The 24,142-nt window shown below is 46.4% G+C and overlaps 2 protein-coding genes across 4 annotated transcripts in view; one reads left to right on the top strand and one right to left on the bottom strand.

Annotated features, from left to right (window-relative positions):
• Positions 1 to 564, top strand: part of Use1 (Vesicle transport protein Use1) — a 6,809-nt gene extending 6,245 nt beyond the window's left edge. For all 3 annotated transcript variants that reach the window (XM_077698788.1, XM_077698789.1, XM_077698787.1), the window contains exon 6: positions 332 to 564. In XM_077698788.1, the coding sequence (XP_077554914.1) occupies positions 332 to 511 (180 nt within the window). In that variant the 3' untranslated portion in view covers positions 512 to 564. The remainder of the gene's footprint in view (positions 1 to 331) is intronic.
• LOC144169557 (activating signal cointegrator 1) lies at positions 532 to 24,142 on the bottom strand. The gene is made up of 11 exons (XM_077698782.1): positions 23,834 to 24,142; positions 23,331 to 23,453; positions 22,876 to 23,171; positions 19,983 to 20,131; positions 17,344 to 17,488; positions 16,673 to 16,852; positions 8,308 to 8,504; positions 6,927 to 7,051; positions 5,383 to 5,486; positions 3,539 to 3,635; positions 532 to 690 (listed from the first exon to the last, which is right to left on the bottom strand). The coding sequence occupies exons 1-11, from the start codon at positions 23,844 to 23,846 to the stop codon at positions 620 to 622; spliced, it is 1,500 nt and encodes a 499-aa protein (XP_077554908.1). The 5' UTR covers positions 23,847 to 24,142; the 3' UTR covers positions 532 to 619.

Here is a 24,142-nt window from a genome sequence, read left to right as displayed (position 1 = left end):
CATGTCTGTGGTGTTTCACGTGCACGGCCATGGCTGTACAAGTACGGCTGAAACAGTGAGTGCAGGCTTTGCTCAGGAGCAGAGAAAGTACAAGGCATAGTTAAGCACAGTGGCAGTAGTACTTATATGTTGAGGCTTGGCCGTTGATAGCCAGTGCTAAAAAGTACCAAAAGTAACTTGCCTCAGCTTGTTGCCAAGTGGAATTTGCACACCATAAAATTGTGTTATCATTGTTATCAGGTGCTGCAAACGTTGAAGTTGCGTCATAGTAGTCAATGTAGTGAGCACATTAAGTGCCAATGGCGCAATTGTTTCTCCCTCCACCTTTCAGGCAGTGCAGAAGAGCATCCAGACGGCGGACCAGAACTACCAGCGACTGCAGGCGGAGCAGAGCCGGTTGGAAGAGCACATCCGGCGCTCGTGCAACTGCTGGATCTGGCTCATGCTAGCCGTCGTGTTCATCGTGTTCCTCAACATGGTCATCTTCATGCGCGTCTTCCCCAAGCGGTGACAGCCAAGGGGGCCTAGCAGTAGTTCATAAATAAACAATTTATTTGCACCACCCTCTTCTCGAAGCCACGGAAGGCCCCAGCAGCCAGGAAGGAGGGCCCACGGGATGTCACTTGTCCAGGATCTGGGGGCAGAGCAGCGTCTTCTTTGCGGCCTCGTGCAGCCTCGACTCCAATTTGACTGCAACAAACGCACAGAAACGTCAAGCTTGTTTCCAGAGGCTCCTTTCCAAATGGCAGCAAAGTCTCGGACTCTACTGTTTCTTGCTCGTAGCTGCCAGCAGAGAAATTCCCTTAGTTGGCTGCTCACTGACGGGTGCTCTGAATGAGGCAGCTAGTGAACAATGCATCTCTCTTTGTGCTTTGGGCATCGCTGGAAAGCTCATCGAGGCACTATTATATAACCCTACTTCGTGAATGAGCAGGCAGAAAATCTGGTCGATGGGGGGGAGAAAAATGGGAAAAGGAACAATCTACAAAACCTGCCCTTTTGATAGCGTACTACTGTACTAGGGGGGTGGGGACAATGCTTTGTGCAAACCAATTAGTCGGACACAGACAATCCGGGGTAGAGTTTTAAGGACTGCAGTGTCACTGTTCGAACAAAAGCAACAACTTTTATGTGTGACCTTGTAGACATTAGCTTTGCCTATCACTGCTGCTGCATTGTAGCCGCAGGGTGTACAGTTTCATCCAACTCCAACTTGAAATATGATTTCAAAATGGTCACATATTTACTGATAAAGTAAGTATAAACCTCTCTCGTTGAACACTATTTACTATTAGCACACCCTCTGCCAAGTTCCGGAAACCTTACTACGGGCATGGTTCATAGAGTTGAGCGAAAAAGGAGACAGGGACGACAAGAAAGATAAGACAAAAGTCAGGGTTTGTACAGGATTCAGAGACAAGAATTCAAGGATATTCAAGGACTTTCAAGGCCCTGTCAAGGAATTTTCAAGGGTGCAGGGGAGAACGTGTACCAACTGTTCTACTGCTGTTCTACTCACACGCGAAACATTTGCTTCTTTACGTTTCAAAAAATGACTTCGAAAAAGACCTCTTTGGAACAACTCCCCCCTTTGGAAGTGGTCAAGTTTAGTGCCACGCACAATAATATTGAGAGCTTTACAAAAGCCATGCCATTTTGAGCTTTTTCGAGCTCTGCAAATGTCCCGGACGCCCTGGAATCCGGATGCCCTGGAATCCACAAATGCTCCTGATACACAGTCCCAGAAAACAATGCCCCAGCTGTGCCGGTCGATCAGTGGACCCGCCAAAAATATGCACTATAATCAGTATAGCGCTTGAGGCAAGCGCATTTTAAGCAGCATGCTTATGCATAGAGTTCTATAGGAGGCCTACTGGTGGCCAGGAAAACCCGCATTATATCCGATCCTGCACTCTAAGCGGTTATGTAATTAATGGTTGACACTGTACAAACAGAGAAGGCTGCAATCGGAAAAGGATTACGATGATGGTGGTTAGATGACACCCTCGCACCACTGGGCCCATTTTTGCAAGTCTGTGTGGTCTCTACTGTGATGGACTCTGGAGCGCTTGCTTCAGCAGCAGCTGTGAGATGCGGTTGTTTACGTACCTAGAAGCACCTCGGAAGATGCAAAGGATCACAAAAGTGCCACACAGCAAGCAAAGAAGCAATGCCCTGTGCAGCCAAAGCTATTACCAGTTGACATCATCGCAACCGTTGTGCGACGATCACACACCAGACATGTATCTCTTTGGTAACAGAGACTATCGCAACAGGAGATGACCAGGGATGGGCGAATAGAGAATATGAGGTTCAAAGCGAATTCGAAGCGAACATTAATTTGGTTGAATAATTTCAAATCAAATAGTTCGAATAGCACACATCACAAATTACAAAGAAAAATGAGCAAGTTGTGACCCGATAACGAATCAGAACTCACGTAGGCACAGCATTTTGTGAAACTATGACCAGCTCACTACTTATTCGGAAATTATATGCATAGCTTTCCTTTAGTGCATTCAAAGTTTTTGTGAAGAAATACTAGGTAGTTGTTCTAGATGCTCCGGGAGAAGCAGCTCTCGCTGGCTCCCGCCAACATTTCCTACTGTCAAGAACGGCCCCTCACTTCTCGCCTGCGTGGCAGGAATATAAACGTGCTATGTGAAACCTTGGCCAGCGCTGGGTAAAGCCGGTTGCCATGGTTCCTCCACCACTCCAGAGGGTTTCCAGACCATGGGATCACTGGGGTGCTCAAGTAGCCTGTCACTTGACTGCCACAGCTCATGCAGTGAGCTGCCATATTTACTTGATTCTAGTTTACTAAATTGTAAGCAGATACTAAAAAAATGTAAATACAAAGATGATGGGTCCACTTAGATTAGAAGATTCATACGCAAACGCAATAGTAGTTGCAAAAATAGAAAAATGACATGCAGTTGGCGCCACTAGTATCCACAGCAGTAGCCAACCAAAGCGCAAGTTACAGGCCACCATTTTAAACAGTGTTCAGTTAATTCTGTATTGAATCAGCAGTACAAGTGCACTGGCATGGAGCCACTATGTCGGCAGTGGCGGCATTTCAGTGCCGCGTTTGAACGGAAAGGGTGATGGCGGCTGTGAGCTCATTGAACCTCTGGGCAAGGCAACAACTTCGCACTGATGATAGAAATGTCCGTATTGGCGGGGTCTTGCAACAAGCCTGGGATGACATCTCGGAAGGTTGACCAAAAAACTTGGCCTGTGGCTGCCTGTTTGGGAGCACCAAATAATTCGAAAATGAAACCTGCATTCAGATTGGAGCAAGTAACAAATAGAGAGCAATTCGATCAAATATTCGACCACACTGAATATTCGCCCATCCCTAGAGATTACATAATCTCGCCAAACCTACCGTTTGTAGCGAACCACATACTTTGAAATAGAATGCAATGGTTTCACTATTCCACGCATAAGCAATGTTAACAGCCTTTAAATTTTTGTATTTAGAATATATTTGGAAAATGGTCACTGGATAGCGACTGCTCAATCGAGCACTTACATATTTTGTGGCTTCCCTTCATCGGGAACTTCACCTTCAGCTCTTGAGGCTCTTCACAAATGAAGACAAAAGGCGAGAAGCATTCCCCGAACGGATACTGAAATGCACAGTGGAAAAAAAAAGCACAACACTCGATGAAATGAATTAATGGTTAAACTTTCCGTGTCTTTCACTCTAGACATTCTGCCAGTTGTCTCGTTACTTTTTAGTACAATTTCTGTTTCTGTATATATAGTCTACTTTCTTTTGTTTGTCTGGTATTAAAACACTCTGAATACGTGGGAGCGATGAACAGCCGCATGGCCGTGTGCCTTGTTGGACGCTTGAAGAATTTTAGCTGTGTTTCGCCTGATGTTTGTGGCTACACTGTCAAATGCTCCACTGGAAGACCTTGCATTCATTCGTGCCACAGCAAAGAAAGACACAGACAGCCCAGTCATTACGCATACTAAGTTCTGTACATAAAGGCTTTTGGCAGTTATAGCTACCATCTAAAATCCCCAAAGACAGTTAACTGGCAAAGTCAAATCATTCAGCATCACCCTTGATGAGCCTAGCTAACTGGGTGGATACATTCTAGCTACATAGATGCATATCACCAACTGCAGGTCTCCCTTGAGAAAATGGTCTCAGTAGCCTCAGAGCCAAGCCACGCAAGTTAAAAAGCCTCATTTACAGTAACTAGTGCATGAAATGTCTCGCCATGCCTGGAATGCCTGGTCAGATATGGCTACAGTTTGCGAGAGTTTAATTTGCTGACAGCTAGCACCGACGACCACTGCATTATCTTTGACAGTCCCAGTGTTTGCTACTTTTGCAAAGGATGACTTACAATAAGGCAGAAAGTTGGGCTAGTTGGTTATCTGACTGCATTTTGCTAGCGAAAAAGAGAGGCGGCGAATGTCCTGTGTACTTCTTCTTCGTCCGTGTCTCTTTTTTGCTAGTAAAATGCAGTCTGACTAACAATAAGCTTGTGCTTACCAGGTTTTCAGCCTTGTCAAGTGTTTTGAACCAAAGGAAGGAACCTTGCCAGAATCACTCCCTAGCTCAAGCTAAATATTTTTGCAGTTTGTGCAATTGAAAGAACTGCTAAGCTACAATGCATAACAGGAATAAAGTGAAAAGTAAAATTTGAGCTTGAATCATTTAAATAGTGCTGCATGGTGCCAAAAAATTTGAACATCAAAGGGTAGTAGTTTATGTCAACAAATTCAGTTAAACTTTCTGAGAAAGAAAGAAATTCCATATTTGTACTTTTGGCTGAAGTTATATTTGGTTGTATATTTGGCTGAAGTTATATAGACGAAATTACATTGTAACAAAGTCAGTGATGACACAAAACGAACAGAGCGAACTTGTGCACCAAAGATAAAGTGACCACATAGTGCCTAGGCTGAAGGGAAGACCCTCCGACTTTTTGACACTATTCAATTCCTTCATCTAGGACTAAACTCTGATGAGAGCTCCTGAAGCATTTCTTGGAGGTCTCATTTCAACTCACTGAACAATACGACATCCTCAGCAAATCTCACATGACTCAAATATTCTCCATTTACTCTTAAAACTCCCCAAATGTCCCCTCTGTACAGGCTGTAGATAATTTAGGAGAGATGGTGTCTCCTTGTCCGATGCCCTTCCAGATAGGAAACTTACCCCTCCTTTTAGGAAAGATTACTGTGCCCACACACTCTTCGGGTACGTCCTCCAAAAGACCAATGCAAGTCTTCCCTACCCCCTGGTCTCTCAATGCATCCATTACTGTGGTGGCCTCTGTTCTGAAGGCTGTTGTATAAATGGTGGTCATACCAACCCACCCAGAAAGCTTCTCAACACACAAACCACACCTGCTCACGGTAGGTGTCCTGGGGTAGGCACTCCACCAAGTTGATGCAGCCCAGAAGGCAGCCAGTAGGGTAACTTGCCGGAAACTCCAGTCTCTGTCTAGCATCTGCAGCAGCAAGGGGACGGATAGAAAGATGGGGAATGAATACGATTTCTGAGCACAATACTGGCGCTCATACGTAGTGCAGTGTATGAATGCAGAGACACAAACCCTGCACTGCTTTATAGTGTTGACTGTGTGTACTGAGAACAAAAACAAACTGACATTTCTTTCTATACGCTGATGCCCCTTACCTCCCCTAAAAAAAAAAAAAAAAAAGTAATTACTTTATGTATGTGGGCACAAGAGGGAAACGTGCAGTTCAACAAACTCAACAAGCAAGCTCAAAACATTGCAAAGCAAGCTCAAGCTAAAAGCATTTATCGCAACATGTTTGTAAATGAACACGCCAAGATAATGTGAACACTAAAAGCACCCTGTGTAACGGGATAATCATGAGTCGACAGCATATTAAGTTTTTGCGCAAATTAGCTACTAATGCAGTTCTCATCCAGCGAGAAGTCACTTAATATTCATATTTTCTAGTACATTTTACCACACCGAGGAAAAATTTCCTGTTGCAGGAATGTAGTATTACCAGAGTAAGGTCATTCTTGCCAGTGTTGACATCATTTTACGCTGGCTCCCAATCTGTGAATGCACTTAGGTTCAATGACTTCGTTTGAAAGAAAGCTGTGTTATTGTCTTTAGCAAGACGGCTTTTGTGCAGCGCTAGTCTAAATTGTCTAGGCCACACCAAAACATTCCGGGCCAGAAAAAATTCGAAGCAAAGGCTTGACATTAAAAAGTGTGACAGAGTTATTTCATGAGAGTGAGACAGAAAGAAGGCTTCTTTGGCCAGCTTTCCGGCATGAAGCACTTCGTTCTCACTTGAGAGGTAGGTGAACCCTTTTGCGTCTTAGCAACTTCTGGCAAGGTCTAGAAACTTTCGACAAAGACTGTACATATTTACTTTCATTTACACAGCAGAACCAGATAAAAGACAACCCAGAAAGGCAGCTGCGCCATTTCTGGAACAGTTTAGCACTCTCATTATTTCTTTTGCTGGTATCGACAGAAGCACAGGTATGAATCCTGTCTTCAACTGTTTCTTTAACCGACGCATTGCCCCTGTACGAGTTGATTCTTCTGCTGCAATACCACATTCAGGCGGACAGCTTACTGTGTAGCCATTACCAAATAAATTCACTGGCATTCTGTGTGGTGTGTTGTGTTTGGGGTGTTGTGTGCCTGCGTGCGTGCATGCATGCATGCATGTGTGTGTGTGTGTGTGTGTGTGTGTGTGTGTGTGTGTGTGTGTGTGAGAGAGAGAGAGAGAGAGAGAGAGAAAGAGAGAGAGAGAGAGAGAGAGAGAGAGAGAGAGAGAGAGAGAGAGAGAGAGAGAGAGAGAGAGAGAGAGAGAGAGAGAGAGAGAGAGAGAGAGAGAGAGAGAGAGAGAGAGAGAGAGAGAGAGAGAGAGAGAGAGAGAGAGAGAGAGAAACGCACCCCCTTCATTAATCCTGTGATAGATTTCCTCCACCTCGCTGATGTCGTCTTGTGTCGGCTGCTTTCCAGCTGCATGGATCCACAAGCGGCCACGATAAGTTGTGAACCACGCGCGTCCTTCGTGCCTGCACACAAGTGAAAAAAGTGTGCCCGACTGACCACCTTTTCCCATTCATAACATGATAACGTGTAGGCCAAGTTTTATTTCGCAACTAAACAAGAGGCACTTATATAATTACTGAATTCCCATTAAACAGCCCATACCTATTTTATGCAGATTTTTCAAGCACAACGATTGTACTATTGAGGACTAACTAATAAAAGACACCATTCAACTTATTATCAGCGATACATATCGGAGCTACCTTTCATAGCCAATACTAAAATGCATTTAATATGCACAACAAATTGTCTTGTGGTGGCTGTCCTTGGTCAAGCCCTCTTGCTGGCATACCACTATTTCTATGCAGGTTTGTCACCTGCTTTTGTTGAGTTTGCGGATTATTTCTACCAATTTAGAAAGAAAAAAAAAAAAGAAGATTAATATGATGAGTTACTTATAGGCTCTGGAATTTTGTAACTGCCTGCTTGGTGCACACTGTGGATGAGCCAGCTCAAACGCACAAGGGCTACTTGCTATAGCTAAGGCAAAAGAGAGCACGAGTGCAATAGCTGTTGTGATGGAGAGGTGGCAGAAACTGCAAACAAAATGCTCCAGTTGTTTCTAGCTAGGCTTTTGAAAACACTTGGTCACAACAGTTTGGGCTTATAATGGACGTCACTGACAAGCCCCCCCCCGTTCATTTCTTCACCGCTCCTCCCCCTGAAAGCATGAGAATGGCATTTTTCCTACCCCGTCTCATGCAAGCAGGGTGGAGATTTCTGCCTTTCCCTTGCAATTCACAAATGCACCTCCTGGAACTCCTAAAAACATTTATGGGGGATGTTTAGAACTTTCGAAGAATGTGGAGGGGAATGCCTTATTGGGCCTCCTGTTGACCTGCAGTTGAACTTTCCACTGAACTTTGCTGCTGTGCCCTTTCACCCCTTTATCAGCCCCCTGTACAGCCCCCTACAAAGCTCACTGCACTCACTTGCCATCGCCAGGAGCGTCCTGTGCACCCCCATTGGTACCTCCGACGCTGCTCGCAGCAGTGGCCCGCCCTCTTGTGGCGCTATTTCTCTTTTCTGGTGCATGCTGCATCACCCTTTCTCAGAACCCTCTCCTGATCCTCTCCTAATGCTGCTGTTCACTCTCCTGGTGCCCGCTACTATTTTTCGTACCTCACAACGCGTTCCAAGAAACATAGAGATCCAAGTCCTTACAGAAGGTTTAAGGCATTTTCGCCTTAGAAGAGAGAAAGTGGGACTGCCCACTCACTTCTTGATGCCGGCCACTATGAGACTGGCATAGGGCTGGTGCACTGTGAGGGCGAAGCCATCGTCCGACATCTCCATCAGTGCCCGGTCCTGGATGCGGGAGCCGAGCACCTGGCCGTCTGCTCCGGTCACCACAAGGCTGCTCTCGGCCAACAGCCGGGGCGGCCGCGCTGACCGCAAGCTCCCACTCGGCACGTACTGCACACAGTTACAGTAGGTCCGATTGTACCTTCAAGAAAGATAGTTCTGTACAAGCCGCCAATAAGAATTTTTTTTTTTTTTTTTTTTTTATGTAGCATCACTAGCGACACTCATTCCTTGCCTCAATTTAGGGAGAACACATTAGGCCTAGCCAGGTTTCCCACGTTGTTACTACAGTAACTGCAGCAACACCTAACATACACACAGTGCAAGCCCACCAGGCCGTGAGAGTCAACTTCACACAACAAAAACACAAGAAAACGTAAATACACCGACAATGGACTCAGCTTGGGCAAAAAACACATCTTCCAGACATGCAGGGGTGAACAGCGAGGCGCACTGCAATCAAATAACACGCTTGTTAGCACTGTGGTAAACGGAGGCCTACAGGCTTTGTGCATATTCCAACACACATCTTTAATGAAGATGGCAGATTTGCAGCTGACGAGAAAGCTAATAAAAAAATCTGGCCTCTGCATTTTTCTGAGTGAAATACTAGTATTTAAGAAACTGCTCCGCCACCATATGGGCTGCTACATATATATTTTACAGGAAAGCTAATTCCAGTGCTGGGGAGCCTGCTAATGAAGACAGATGAAAGTGAAATGCATGCTAGCATAATGGCGCAGGTGGAACACTGCTAAGGCTGCTGCAGCACCACCGGCATGGTGTGTTTGGCCAGGGTTGCGCTATGCTGGGCCAAACCTTGGGGAAATGCTACAGAGTTTTAGCGTGGCTACGCAGTTCTAAAGGCAGTCCCTGGTAGGAGGGGAATGACGTGGACAGTGCCATTTTCTGACCCCTGACTTTTTGGAGAAGTGGCACCAATGGAGGGATCCCACTCTTCGAGTGGGACAAAGACATGGGTGCACACCATCAACATCTGCAAGTAGCTCTAGCATTAATAGTAGCATCTGTACGAAGTTACAGCAAGCATGGCCAGACAGCTGTCGTGCCATTCTAGGCAACCTGCTCGAACCTTTTTGGTACTTTAAAAAGACTCACTCTGTTGCCCATTGTGTTGATCGTTGTGTGGACCTATGGGGGCCGTGTGTGGCTTAGGAGTGTACTGGTATGGTGTTCCCTTGCAATTTCCTTGAAGCCTATGTCGACCGTTGCAAATCCTGGACGTCAAAGCTTTGAAATTTCTTTTGACTGTCGCATAATAAATGCATGTTCCATTCTTGATGTGAGAAAGTACAGCCACACAATGTTTCCTGAGTGACATAGCCCGTGCTAGTCGCTTGAAGACAACTGTAACATCACGACAACCTCTAGTTCCACTTGAACTCTATTTTCAACCTTTCAATTAGGTTATGAAACACAATAAAGCAATTCCCGTAATAAACTCTCTGCTTCGAAAGTGCTTATTACGTGGGAAGCGTAATGCAACTACACTCGTAGCCGGGTGCTGGTTGGGGCATTTGCGTGGCCTCATTTAAAAGCAACGAAATGGGGTTTGCGAAAACAGCCAGAAACCTGAGTTGAAGGGTGTGCCAGGGTGATACAAAACAGGTATCACAGGAAGAAAAAAGTTGGCACCTCACGCTTAATAACCCCCCCCAGCTCATAAGTTGTGCAAGACGCTCGTGAACAGCTGCTTGGCACCTCTGTGTCCAAACACTCTATTAAACAAGATTGAACAGCCATTGTGGGCATTGGTAACGCACGTCACTCTCAACCCAGGCTGCAACTGAGCATTTCCAGATAAAGCCGCACAGCTAAGCACCGACAAATAAAAGGGGGCTAACACATGGCATAGCGCAGGCAACATCAGCTGTCAGCAGACAGTGGGCAAAGCAGACATATGGTGGGTGCAAAGCAAGCCAGAACACTGTGGCTGTAATTGCCACGCTTGCAAAGAGAGCAGCACCAGGCTGAATGTAAATGAGGAAGCTGCTGCACTAAAGGGGTGGCACTTAGTGTGACGTTGCCAAGCCTCCACATAGGCACACTGATATGAACTGCGCTTTGGCATTCGCATTGCTTACGCTTTGCTAACAATGCGTTGCCACCCTTGTAATCTTACCCCATGTTTTAAGTGGACCACCCATTTCCCCGTCACTTTTTAACTGCATCACGATTATGCCTGTGATCCCAGGTTGAACAAGACTGTGAAGCTGGGCGAGTCGGTAAGGACCCGTGATTAAAACGGCGCAAGGGACAGGACGAGAAAAGCTGACAAGGACGGGCGCCCGTCCTTGTCAGCTTTTCCCGTCCTGTCCCTTGCGCCGTTTTAATCATGCACCTTAGGTTGTCCATGTGGTTCACCTCAAACGATGTTCTTGTCTACGTGATAATATTACATCAACTTTGTGATGCTTTCCAAGGCATAGAATGAGTACTACGCAGTGTCCGACAGTACGAACAATGAACTGCTAAAGGCTTGCCCAAAACAATCCCCTCAAAAGCAATCATCATGGGGATGGGCCAGTGCTACACAGAGCAACCATTTTCGTTCACATTGCCCGAGCTTAGGGACAATGCAGATCCGAGCATAGCCAATTGTACAGAACTCACTGTGCAAACGTGGTTCCTGCGAATTCTCAACTATACATCCCGGGCTACGGTGACTGATGATATGGGGCTGTTGGTTGTTAGGCCTAACCGACAACATGCACAGCCCTCAAGGAATGTACCGTTTGGCAAAGGAACACCAAGGCTTGCTCACCCACTCGTCTCTAGACACCCATGATACAATGTGATGGCCAGTGAAGATGGCAGAAAGGTAGAAATTAGGGGTGTGCGAATATCAAATTTTTCGAATTTGAATCGAATACGAATATCTAGCTTCGAATATCGAATCGAATATCGAATAATTAAGGGCGAATGTGGTTTTCGAAATCAACCTCTTGATCTCTTTGTGAATTTCGATGAAAATTTGCACAGAAACCGGAAATGCTTTTTTGGTAACAACATAAAAATTTCAAAGTAATATTTTGAAAACTTCTTTATTTATAAATTTTTTTTTCTGTCCACTTTGCGCCGAGCTTGAGTGGCCTATAAAACATGATAGAAAGCTTGTTCAAAACACTTTGAACTTCCAAATGAATGGACGAGGTCTTGACAGTCTTAGATTTTTTATTAGAACACAACTTTTTTTAGTTTTCGTTTTTTAGAGGTGAATGTACAACAGGCATATAGACAATGAATGACCAAAAGTAAACCTGAATTCACCAAAAGTAAACCTGAAAAACCAGGAGTGTTACAACCTGAACTGTTGATCAAGGAATGAAACTCAAAAAACGGAATAAAAAATACACCTACAGGTCACAAAGAAATCACTAAAACAAGAGACGTAGGTTGCAAAAAAAACTTTTGAGAAAACCGATTCAGAAGTTGAAAAATAGATTTCATTCACCGAAAGTCGCCAGGGTTGTAGCCTTCCATAATTTTTTAACACGGGGCTTTTGGAATGCCTTGCCTTAAAATTGGAGTGCCTTTTGCACCCTTTTTTTCCATAAAACATCAATTGTAGCTTCTCTGTGAAGCGTACACAGCCCAGTTGGCGGACCAAGGGGGGGAGACGGCTTGAAATACAAAGTAGGTTAGCTGGTTGCTTGTACTGCACTGCAAAACTTCCCTCTGCAGTGACCATGGCAACAAATTAAGCACTCTTTTCTTTTCCTTCAATTTGAAAACTGAGCTTTCACTTCTTTTATGCTTCATATAATTGCCTGGAGCAGCAGCTTACGTGCAGGCGTTCAGTGCCAAAAGTTTACATACCACAAGGGTACAAATGAGCTACTTTGAAGCTTGGCATAATATTTTTCATAACTCCAACTTCAATATTCGGACATTTTTTGGTACTCTTAAATTGAGGGCATCCAATATTCCTCGCAGCACAGCCACTATGCACTAAACTATAGATGTATGCATTGGTATTAATAATTTCCCTAAAAAATAAATAAAATCAATTTTTAAATTCAACTACTGTAAGGTACATTTTTAACGCTGTCAACACATTCGTATTCCTAACTCAGACCTGTTTTCATGATTACTCGAAGTGCGCGGGAAACGTTGCGCAAGAAAGCGATATGGCTCACCCTCATCGCGGCGCTCGTACACCGGAACATGTCATCCTTTGTTTACCCCTGACATGGCCCGTCAGGTCGCTCTTACGATTAAATCTAAAATCACAGGCATTAATTACAACTACTGGAGTTCAATCGTACCAGGTTGCGTAGTCAGGCGATGCTCCAACGCGCAGCGGCTACGCCGTGCGCGCCGAAGCTTTTGGCGCGTCACCCGTTTCTTTCCCAAGGCTAGCGAGACTACTGCCAAGCTTAGCAATAACTAAGCGTGTAAGCATCGCAAATAAGGCGAAAAGTTCACTGCGCGAACCGCTATCACAAGCGCGCACACCGCGTTTCCCCCTCCAGGGTAAACACGAAAAGCGTTGGGTGACCGATCCGCCTTTCCAGCCACGCAACTTCCCGTAATATGGCTTGTGATCTCAGGCATTCCCATCGCGATAATGTCTTTGTTGAATACCTCCGCAGATACCATGATTGAACAGAAACTTGGCCGTGCGAAGCGGTGCAAATGAACTCAGAAACGCGCATTACGCAATTCAGATGGCCGCCATCTTGAAATGCCGCAGCGACGCCCAATCAGGAGGGCCGTTTCCACGCGCGCAGTCAGAAAGGCTAACCGCGCTTCAGCATCTATATCTCACTTCGTCTGTGCGCCTTTATTTGTCTGCCATTCGTGCGTTTGTGAATGAACGAAGATAAAAGAGACGGTAAGGACCGGAAAGAGGATCGCTCGGCCGATCCAATGGTACCAAAATGGCCGCGCTCGGTGGCACCGCTGCGGAGATACAGCGCTCCGAGAATTGCCGTTTTTTCGCACATTTGCCCTGACATTTTGCCACTGCCAATTTGCGCTGACATTGTACCACAAATTCGCGACGATTTTCGTAAGTTGAAAGACGCGTCCCCCCTTAAACTATTCAACCAAAATATTCGATAATAGCCGATTATTCGAACCCGTTCGAATATTCGAAACAATTCGAATGCATAGTTTTCGAAGCGAATACGAATATATCATATTTAATATTCGAGTAATATTCGAAATTTTCGAATATTCGCACACCCCTAGTAGAAATACCTACGAAAGTGGTGGTTATGGTGCCACGTGCGGGAAGTCCTGTCAGCACGGGGCAGAAAAAAACAGAAAACCTCTTCTTTGTCAGGCTAGGGATTGACCTGTGTGATGCCATATGGCTATCTTCCAGACTGCAGTTTATGAAACTACTAGGTCTCACCATAGCGTACATGTTTCAGCCAACGTGATTCCTCGAGGCCAAAACAAAGACAAATCTAACCCTGACGACACGCTAGTGGGGTCAAAGACTCGAACACTGACAAGTTTGAGCCCCCAAAAAGCCAACCTAAAACTCAGAAGCTCAGCACAGCTTATATGGGAACAAGAGAGGCTAGTTTTAACAGTGCAATGAGAAAAACAAGATTGGGAAAGAAAAAACAAAATGAAAAGGTGCACCGTGCAAAATGCCTTTGCATTCTATCTCTGTGTTCCGTTTTATGCTCTCAAGAAAGAATTTCCCCTCGTGCCCTCTTGTGTGAAACAAGTGAACGCGTGCTGTTCCCTGCAGCCAAGGTTGCAATGGCAGAGAATGCCTTACCCACATTTGCAGAGGACGGCAACTTGGGGCTCAACTCTCTAAAGCAGGCATTGTTTTGAAGCGACACTGTTTTGGCATGCAAATGCATGCAGTATTTTGGCATTGGGGCATCGCTTGCAGAGGCAGAAAACGGTGGAAACCACGCTGGGCATGATGAGGTGCACGACTTGGAGCGGGGCGCAAAGCGACGCGCTTAAAGGAGCCATGAAGAGAAAACAAAAGTTTGTTTTATTCGAAAGATTAGGTGTTTTATAGTACCCCAAGCGCTTTCCCGGAAGCAAATGATGCTTTATTCACTGAGAAATAAGGCAATTTAAGCCAAAATTTTAAATCTCCCGCTAAAATTGCACATTTGGTGACGTGAGAAACGGCGTCACACGGGCCGGTCCACGGGCCGGTCCACCCACACGCGGGAGTCGACCGAGATGGCGGCCATTTTAAAAATACTTGTAAAACCTAGTGCACCCGCAGCCCTAGTCATGGAATCGCCTGACCCGGAGAACAAAACTCTCGCCGAGGAGCTAGGGCTTGCATTTAGCAACCTCACACCACTTGAATGCTCAACGCTTCTAAGTGCATGAGCGGCAAGAGTTGTGGGATACGCGGTGGACGGGAAAGCGACCATTCCGCGATAGCCACAACAGACGAACGCCCTGCCGTCGGCACCGCTGCCTCGTCAGCCCCGTAGCGACGGACGAATACAGACTGGTACGTATGTGCCGTATTTTTATTACGGTTAATAATAGTTCAACTTCAGTAGCAGTATCGCTTATGCCAGTTGGCCGGTGTCGTGTATGGAAAGCCGTTCGCGCGAGCTCTCTGCTTCGACCAGAAAGATACGAGCGTCAATGCGCGGTGTTTACGGCATTTCCCCCCCAAGGTCAGAGCGCCTCGAACCCGAAAATTCGTCTGCGCGACGGCGAGATGTTGAGCTCGGCCAGGCGGTAGTTTCGTACGCATTGGCGCACACGCTTGCGTGTTCGTTCGGAACTTCAACCGTTTACTCCACCGTTCTTTGTCATAAAAAGAATGTGCAGTATGTTTCATGGGCATTTAGCTCGCTATGCAAACTGTAAGCCCTGCCTAACATGCGTTTGCTTTTGCCGGCCTCCGCCAATCGCAGAGCATTCCCAAGTGACATCATAGGTTCTGTTGCGGAAAATGAGCTGGTGGGTCGCATGGTCATTTCCTTTTTTCCTAATTATGTAGCTTATTTGAGCGAAGTTTGCGTTATAAGTGGTGTCGTTATGGTTCTAACGAGGCAATCTTTCGAATGAACCAAACTTGTGTTTTCTCTTCATGGCTCCTTTAACTGACAAGCATGCCACAATTTTGCTTTTTGAAATCTGTACTATATGTACAACTAGTCTTCCAACTGCTTCACAAATTGTGTTCAGCAGTTGTGAATGGCCATTAACGTGGCAGTGTCATATAATTTGTTTCAAAGCTGCGGTAGCTAATTACTCAGGGTAATTAACAATATAAAACTTGGGACAGTCGTAGAGGTATCCAAGCGATCAGACATTCATGAGTATAGATGTGAATTTTTCTGCAGATCAAACATTGTATTTGTTCTAGGGTATCCATGCCAGAACATAAGCTACAGTGGTTTTCTAGCCCTTTGTATTAGAAATCTGAAGTGTATTTGTACTCGAACTAGACTTCCCAAGCTTTCCAGACACTGCTGTGAAGGAAGTACTATTAATCAGAAACATTTGCAATGCAGCACGGGTAAAGTGTTTGCCAAGAGGACAGGTATGGTGTAATTTGCTTTCAGATATGCGTATTAGTACAATGTGAATTACAGACGTTTGCCTATTGCATATTGCCCTAACAAAGCACCTTGCATAAAACAGCATAGCAAACAGGGACGCACAGAAAGGTCATATACAACAATGAATGCCTTTTCGTGTGTCGCTGTTTGTTGCACTGTTTCTAATTCTTTTTTAAAGATGCAGTTTGCAGTTTAACCAATTCCCTCAGCTTTCCATGTTGGTTGAGTACAATCCTGCGCAATGGCACTGCCACTACTCAATTACACTTACTGAAACCCGTGGTGTGACTCTGAAAACCTTTGCAGCAAAAAAATTAAGCAAACTGATAGCTTCCCGTGCAAATACACGTAAGGCGCATACTTTTGAAATACAGCTGCAAGGCACAACACGTGTTCAGTGTCAGAGATCCACAGTGCCAGCCCTTCACTCCAGCAAGAGCAAATGCATATGTTGGCTGTGGCCTTGCAGGAGGGCCCAAGGTAGGTTGATGCGTGTGCTGTTTCAACTGTGCTCGCCTATCCTGCACTGCATTAAAAAAACTGCGTAAAGGGAGCATGGAGGATGAGAGGAGCAGTGCCCACTCCTTCCCAACACTGCTGCCTTCCAACTTGCTACGAGCTGTGGACACTTCACACACTCGCAATACCAGCACATTTACAATTCTTTGGCATTACCGCGAAGCAGCGATCGTTCTTATACCTCAGCCCTGGCAGGGCGCATGCGACTGCAGCAGTGGGGCTCACCTCTGGAGGGGGCATGTCCAGGGCCGGGTCCATGAAATGCATGGCCTCCACCTCCTTGCAGGCCTGCTCGTTCATGTCCACCTCCATCATGGGCTTCACCAGGGCCTGCAGCAGGCTCTGGATGCTTGAGTGCTGGGGCTCCTCCTTCACCACTTGGCGGCCAGCAAAGTCCAGCGTCACCTGTGACCGGGGGGAGTACAAGGCCGGGGAGGCTTACATACACTCCCGCTGCATCATATGGTGGCACAAGAACAAGGCCTAGCGCAAATTAGTGGGTGGTGTCACCCCAAGCTCTTCAGATTGTGACGTCGTGAGAGAAACACTAGAGGCATGGCATAAATGTGGCAAAATCTCTTCATTGCTTCAATGGTGGTTTCAGTAAAATGCAATCTGAGCTCACTGGCCCAAACAGCTGAAGCTGCCGTAGAGAGAGGAGCAATGGTGAGAAAAAAAAAAAAACTGACTAATCATAGATGCTTATGAGGAGCTTAGCAGAGGTTTAACTCCGCATGAACCTCGACAAGTGCCGCTCTCCCATGACAAGACTGTCAAAATACACGTCAACAAACTAACTTCCAGCACATCAAAACAAATGTGCTGAGAATGTAAGTTTGTGTCTACAAAAAAACATGCCCGCTAAAATACATAGTTTAGCACAGACGGTGACCCACCTTCTGTTGTCTCCGTGAGGCGTGTTGCTCTGCCCGCAGTTCTTCCTCTTTCTTACGGATGAGCTCCCGCTGCTCCGGAGTTAGCCACTTGTTGTCAGACGAGTAGTAGTCAGAATTGTCGTCTATAACTCGAGTGCGGCGTTCTCTGGCACAAGGACCAAGGCAATGGATAAGTGCTTAACAGGTGTTATAACAAATACCGCAGTAACCAGCCCCCGTGATTGGCAGGTTACATATTTTAAGATGCTGTGGTGCCCGGCACATGGCAGTATACTCAAACAGCAGATGAATTGGCAACAAAAGTGGCTCTAGTTACACCATAACAGGCTAGTTTAACTGCTATCCTTTCTTTAAATACTACACATCAGCTGGCATACATGCACAAGAACTGTGGCCTCAACCCTAAAAAAATTACAAATTTTGTCTTCACTCGCTTCATGGTTAACTATACATAAAAGTCGACGAAGCAGTCGACAAAAGTGGTACAACTTGAGCGAGGCTCATAGACAGCTGACCTAAATGGGCCCATGCTAGGTTCTGAATTCTCACAATCCTGGGGAAGGCAGCCCCCAATGTCACAATGGTGGACAAGCACACTGTGCCCCTGAAAGCTGCCATTTTATTAATGAAGTGGGAAACAAGACTACAAAACACCAACATACAAGTTCGTAACAGTATACACATGCGCAGTTAAACCCGATCTAACGAAGTTACCGGGAGCCGCGAATTATTTTCTTAAATCGAGAACTTCGTAAAATCGGGACTGTCATTTTACAAGCAGTCGATCCCATAAATTCGATCTCTAAAGTGAAGTGCATCCCAGCAGCTGCCGTAGCATCATAATTGAGGAATCCACGGCGCTTGCCTGCTGATAGTATAGCAATGTGGTAGAAGTTCACGGTGAAAATAATAACAATGGAACGCCAGGGGCTCTGAGGAAAATGAACCCACTGCCTAGAGAAAAAGTTAAAAAAAAAAAAAAAAAAAACCTGTGTGATTTCCACTTGTGTCTGCTTTGTTACCATTAGGTGGACAAACATTTCTTTAGCATGCAGGTGCGTTCAACAAGCCCTCACTTCCTTCGCGAGCCCCAGAAAAGCGCCTGAGCATGACAATAATGCTCATCACCTCGCGTCGAGCGGGCACAGGACGTGAAACAAGTGCCACCACCACTGCTGGCGCCAAGTAACACTGATTGAAAACCGGGACTGCTGAGTGTATCTCGTAGAGCTCTGTAAAAATGATTCTAGATGGCTTGTTTTTTTTCTTCCCTGACGTGGCGCAATAGTGGCATTTGTGGCGTTTTGACGAAACACATTCAAAATAGCTCCATTTTAAAATGTGTCTGTTTCCTGAAATACTTCATTAAATCTGGAATGGTGCTGAATCCATTTCATTAGTTCGAGTTCATAAAAGCATTGAGCTGTATAGGCACCTGTGGACGAATCCAAATCTGTTCATTAGATAGGGAAATTCGTAAGATCGGGTTTCGTTAGATCGAGTTCTGAATGAATATATATAAACCAAGAACTGTAAAGTGGGAAAGGTAAAAAACACGCTAAAAAAAGAAAGACCCAGCAAATTGCCCACCGGTTTTGAGGCTGAATTGACAACTAGTAGGGCGTACAAAAAACTAGCTCTGCTCAGAAACCAGACAGGTGGCAACATTAGTATACATTGGCTGCGGAGTGAGTTAATCAAAAGGTAAAATGGTAGGCTATAGCCAAAGCAGCTCCAGAGAGACAATGGTTCGAAGAAACCGGCTGGTAGGCTCATTTACAGCGGCTGGCCCCCTTTTAGCAGATACGTACTCTTATTTGGTGTTAAAACTGCCCATTTGCACATGAACAGGGATTATAAAGTGTTGAATGCCATTTTCATTATCCCTGAAGTTATGGTAGATACCAGCTCCTCTCCCCAACCTCACAATACATTCAAGCTAAGCCAATGATCCTCATTGATTTCACCCTTTTGCGAACTATAAAAAAGAAAAAAAAAAGAAGAAAAGAAAAACAAGGGAGGGCGGGCGGTGTTTTACTTGGAGCAACTCGCTGGGTAGTCAGGGTAGCAGAAAATTACTTCTGGAACTGGTTGGCTTGACATAACCACAACATGCCAATCTGTTGCTGGGCCCACATTCGAGTCAAGTCAATGTTTCCCATCAACTCACTCTCAGTGCAACAGCAGTTCTTGCATCATAGGTAGAAAGAGTTTTGCATTCGGGTTTGTTAAACAACGGGAGTAGCGGCAATTCTTGGGGCTGCTGTTACAGGACAAGCCGGTAAAGACAAAATGACGGTTGTTATCTTGTACGTGGTACCTCAGGTGTGCAAGCTTGGCACACAAACGTGCACGGGTGTCAGTCCACAGCACAGGCCACGAGAGGTTGCTACCCAGCTTTTAAATGCGCTAACCAATGGTTTACTGGGCTACTTTTAACCAAACAGCTGGATTTTACTGAACAGGCACACAACTTCAAAACAATAACAATGCCAAACAAGCCTAATGCATTGTGCTATTCACCATACTGCCACATTAAATTACTGCAGGGGGATTTACACCGGAGGTGTGCCGCACACAAGACAGGGCGAGCTGCAGCTGCCTCTGCTCGGATGGGGGAGCACAAAGGGGCGACTCACGATGTCCGATTGTATTCAAGTAGCCGGTTCTTGTGCTCGATAGCCTTGGCCAGGTTCTCATCCGCAGCCGGGTTCATCAGCTTGCTCCGCAGCTGGTGGCTCTTTTTCGAGTCGTGGGACAGGATCTCCATCTCTTCGTTTGTGCACACCTATTAAAAGGAAAAGTGGGGGAAAGAACAGGACTGAAAGGAAGCCCGGTCGGGGCTTACCACATGCAGTCAAGCCATTACACATTGTACCCCACGAGTGTCGCTCGCACAAGGCCCACCTTGTAATGCACCTTGCAAGGCCCACCTTTACATAGCCCACCTTGTAATGCACGAGACCTCAATATGCATACATGGTATGCAACACAATGGCGCTCACAGACAGGCACCCTTGGGTCAGCCGCATACCTCCCGGCTTGTGTTGAAATACATACAATGTTCACAGTCGTGTGCGGAAACAGTGTTATGGATAACAAAGGCTCTTATAATTAGCCATGTGCGCAGATTAACAGTGTCCTTTAGCACAGTGCCGTGCCATAAAAAGACCATCGGCACACCCTGCACGTTGGATTGTGCATGTACAGTGCGCGTCAGGCTTGTCTAGGGCAAGCGAGCGTGCGGCTTCCGAGCCCGCTGGCGACATCTGCTGATAGTGGCTGGGTTGGAGATAGCTTGCCATTGCGCGTGCGTAGATCTCGGACAGACTCGGGTCGGTCGTCTTATAGCATGGGCCCCTCTAGGCGGTGACACGGGTATAAGCGCGTAATTTGACGTGATGCATTATCAGTGCAGCCGTTACTCAATCGCTCAAAAGTTTCGACGGAAAGCGCTGCACCGCGTTCTTGTTGCGTGCTTTTCGTTTTCTAAACGTGAGATTCAGAAGATTAGCGGAGGTCGTTTTGTAGTATTATGTAACCGCCTGCTGGGTTATTGCATTGCGTCTATCTGGCCTGTCAATGCTCCCAGCTGCCACTGTGAAAGACAAGCGCCCCTCGAAGGTGGTGGCGTCTGCGAATTCGAGCAGCACATGCGAATCGACGAACGGCCTGACCCTGTCCGAGATCGGCGCATGCGCAATGGCAAGCTATCTCTAACCCAGCAGCTATCAGCAGATGTCGCCAGCACGCTCCGAAGCAGCGCGCTCGCTTTCCCTAGACAAGCCTGACGCGCACTGTACAGTCATGAACAAGCTAAGCTGGAACAATATAACAGCAGATGACAGGTATTGGTGGTGCGGCTCAGCTGCGAGAATGGAAAGCCGCGATGAGATAAACCGTGTTTGAGAGTGCCCTTCGCTGCTGCTGTGCGAGTTTGCCGGTTTTGTCTGCTCAGCTACTGAGCAACTTTCATGCATGCATTTTCTGCGATCGACCTTATCTGGAAACCTTTTGTCGTGTCAAGCTGATCTTTTTCTGCGACGTAATCAGCAAAACTGAATATAAATGGCACATCGTGACACCTGAAACACGTTTGCTAGCTAAGCCATAGACGGCAGTGGCTAACATTTTTTTGAAAAGTAACCACAATGTCGTGCATGCCTTAAAGTCAGTTCCAGATAAGTAAAATCGGAGGAAACACACATGTGCTAGCAGAAAGATCCATTGTGCAGCAGATGACACGGACCGACTCACACGGCAGCAGCAAAGGGCACTCTTGAACACGTTTTATCTCATCGCAGCTGTCCGTTCTTGCGGCTGGGCCGGGCCAGCAGTGTCTGTCGTCTGCCGTTATTTTGTTTCAGTGTTGACTGTACACTGTACACATTATGCTGGTTACTATTACTTTTGGAGGTTTCACACACTGAAGTTACACTTGGGCTATCAGGCACGCTGTATTGGAGTGTTACAGATTAATACCCTTGGGTATCTTCAATAGGTGCCAAAATTTCAACACACAAATATTTTCGCTTTTGCCTCCATCAGAAAAACAGCCGCCACCGCCAGGATTGAACCCGCATCCTTGGTCTAAGCAGTACAACACCTTAGTTACCGAGACACTGTGATGGGTTTTCTTACCATTATTCTTTTGTTCCCATTGCTTGGATATGCACTTGTCTGTGTCCTACCTTGCTTTTGTTGCTTTGTGAACCATGATTTTTTTCAGTACAACTGGTATAGCAAGCCATGCATGCATTCATGAATTGGCAACTTCTGCAAAATTGCTTTACAAGCTAATCACATTTTCCTGTTGCCATGCCAGTTTAGAGAATAATATACCCACTAGGAGATGAAATTTATTGAAGGTTCCTCGGTGGATTTTTTAAAGCGCGTGAGCTCCTTGTCCCTGTTCCTTGAGGCTCCGCCCGATGTACAGGCCTTGCTCTGTCTCCACCAGTCAACAACACAGCGTTTCTCATGCTCTGGCTTTACAAGTCTGCAATACAGCATTCCCGGCCTGTTCCTCGCACACTGTGCGAACTGTGCTTGGTGCTTTAACTACATCTGCCCGCTCTAGCAGAGCCAGTTGCTGCCTGTCATTCCTTTTGTTGCCCACCAGTACCAGCATTTCGTCGCCCTCATTCCAATTTCTTCCTATTTTGCCGTCTGCACAAGCTGCAGACTTGAATCTACAACAACAAGCGGTGAAAGTCACAAGTCCTGTCGAGGCACAGGCACGTGGAAAGCTACACTTCCGACTTGTGGTCTCCATGGAAACCTCGCCAGTATTAGCAGTTCTCTCCACTTTGTCGTCCCCTGTTCTTCTATTGCCCGCTCTGTTGACAGAGCACCTTGAAAATTTGCTGACATGTCCCATCAATCACCAGGCTCACAAAATATTAACCAGGCACTGGTCAAACGGACACCTCACAGGAACCTGTAATACACTTCAAGGGGCACGTCCAACAAGCGTCTAGACAACCATTGTGAGGGGTGAACGGAGTGTGCAAGGTATTTCGGGCCCCTCACCAGGTTGTTACAGGTGAAGCACGGACCGGATCCTTCCTGGCGGCAGACGATGCGGCCACACCGGATGCAGTTGTTGATGAGCGCATGTCGGTGAGCTTGGCACTCGCACGGGTGCCGGCCAGGCAGCAGCACCACGTCGCGTGCGCGTCCCTCCTGACTGTACAGATTCACAAAGCGCTGCTTTCGGCGCACCGCATTTTGCGTCATTGCGATGTGCGGATTCTCTGCCTTGGTTGCCGCCTCCTCCAGAGTCTCTTGACTGTTGTCCGCCTCCAGCTGCTCCAACTGGCCCTGGCCTGGCTGTAACATCCACAATAATGAGGCAGTTCCGTAATCAACTCATTACACTGGCTACGGGGAGCCTACTATTCTGCACAAGGCTTCTGCGCCCGCTAACAGCTAGGGCATTTTAAAGGACTGCAGAGGCCGCAAAAAAAGAAAAAGTAGTGAGTCACTTGCCTCATTTTTTGTGCCATTGCTTTTCCTCTTTGAAGACTTGGACTTTTGTGACTTGGCCTGGACATAGTCCTGAGAGTCTCCCTTTTTGTACACAGTCATAGGACGTGGTGCATCGCCATCTGGAACGGAACGAGCGACTTAGACCCGCACTGAAGGAACAGCATCATAGTTATAGCTGACCACCGCGACGCGCACAACCGGCCATTTCTGCAGTGCAGTATCGAGCGAGCGTCGACCAGCCGACATGTCATCGCATTTTCACTGCGCAGGACAGCGAAATCCCCAAGAATAATCGCTGCCCAGAAAGTAAGAACGTGGTCGTGCTGCCCTCACCCGCCAGAGCATGTGAATATTTTCACTGTTTTGAGCCGTGTTAAGGATATTACGCGCCAGGGTCGACGCTCGCGTGATTCAGTTAAAACACCAATACTGTTTTGCGTTACATGCCCGATAAGATAGCATACAGACTGGCCACATTTTATACGAATCTACCTCTTACCGCGATGCATCATGAAATTGCTTAGATCAAGGGTTCGGCAACGTTTGCTTCACTTGCAGGTTCGCTTGACTGGAGCCGCTTGACGCAATGGTATCAGAGGAACTAGAGCTAAGGAATCAGACTTCGATACGTTCCTATATAATGACAGGTTGAAGCATAAGCGAATTATTGTTAGGTTTGAAGTTCTGCTCTTTTTTTAATTGCTCGTTAAAACAATACGCCCGAGAACAACGTCCAGCACCAGACGCACGGCAGCAGAGCGCATTGAAGATGTCAAAAACAGAAGGAGGCTGCCATGCTCCTTAGACC

This window comes from Haemaphysalis longicornis, unplaced genomic scaffold, assembly GCF_048455015.1.
Source record: "Haemaphysalis longicornis isolate Haplotype H1 unplaced genomic scaffold, Haemaphysalis longicornis Haplotype H1 scaffold_2, whole genome shotgun sequence".
NCBI classification, from domain to species: domain Eukaryota; kingdom Metazoa; phylum Arthropoda; class Arachnida; order Ixodida; family Ixodidae; genus Haemaphysalis; species Haemaphysalis longicornis.
This window is presented reverse-complemented; position numbering and strand designations above follow the sequence as displayed.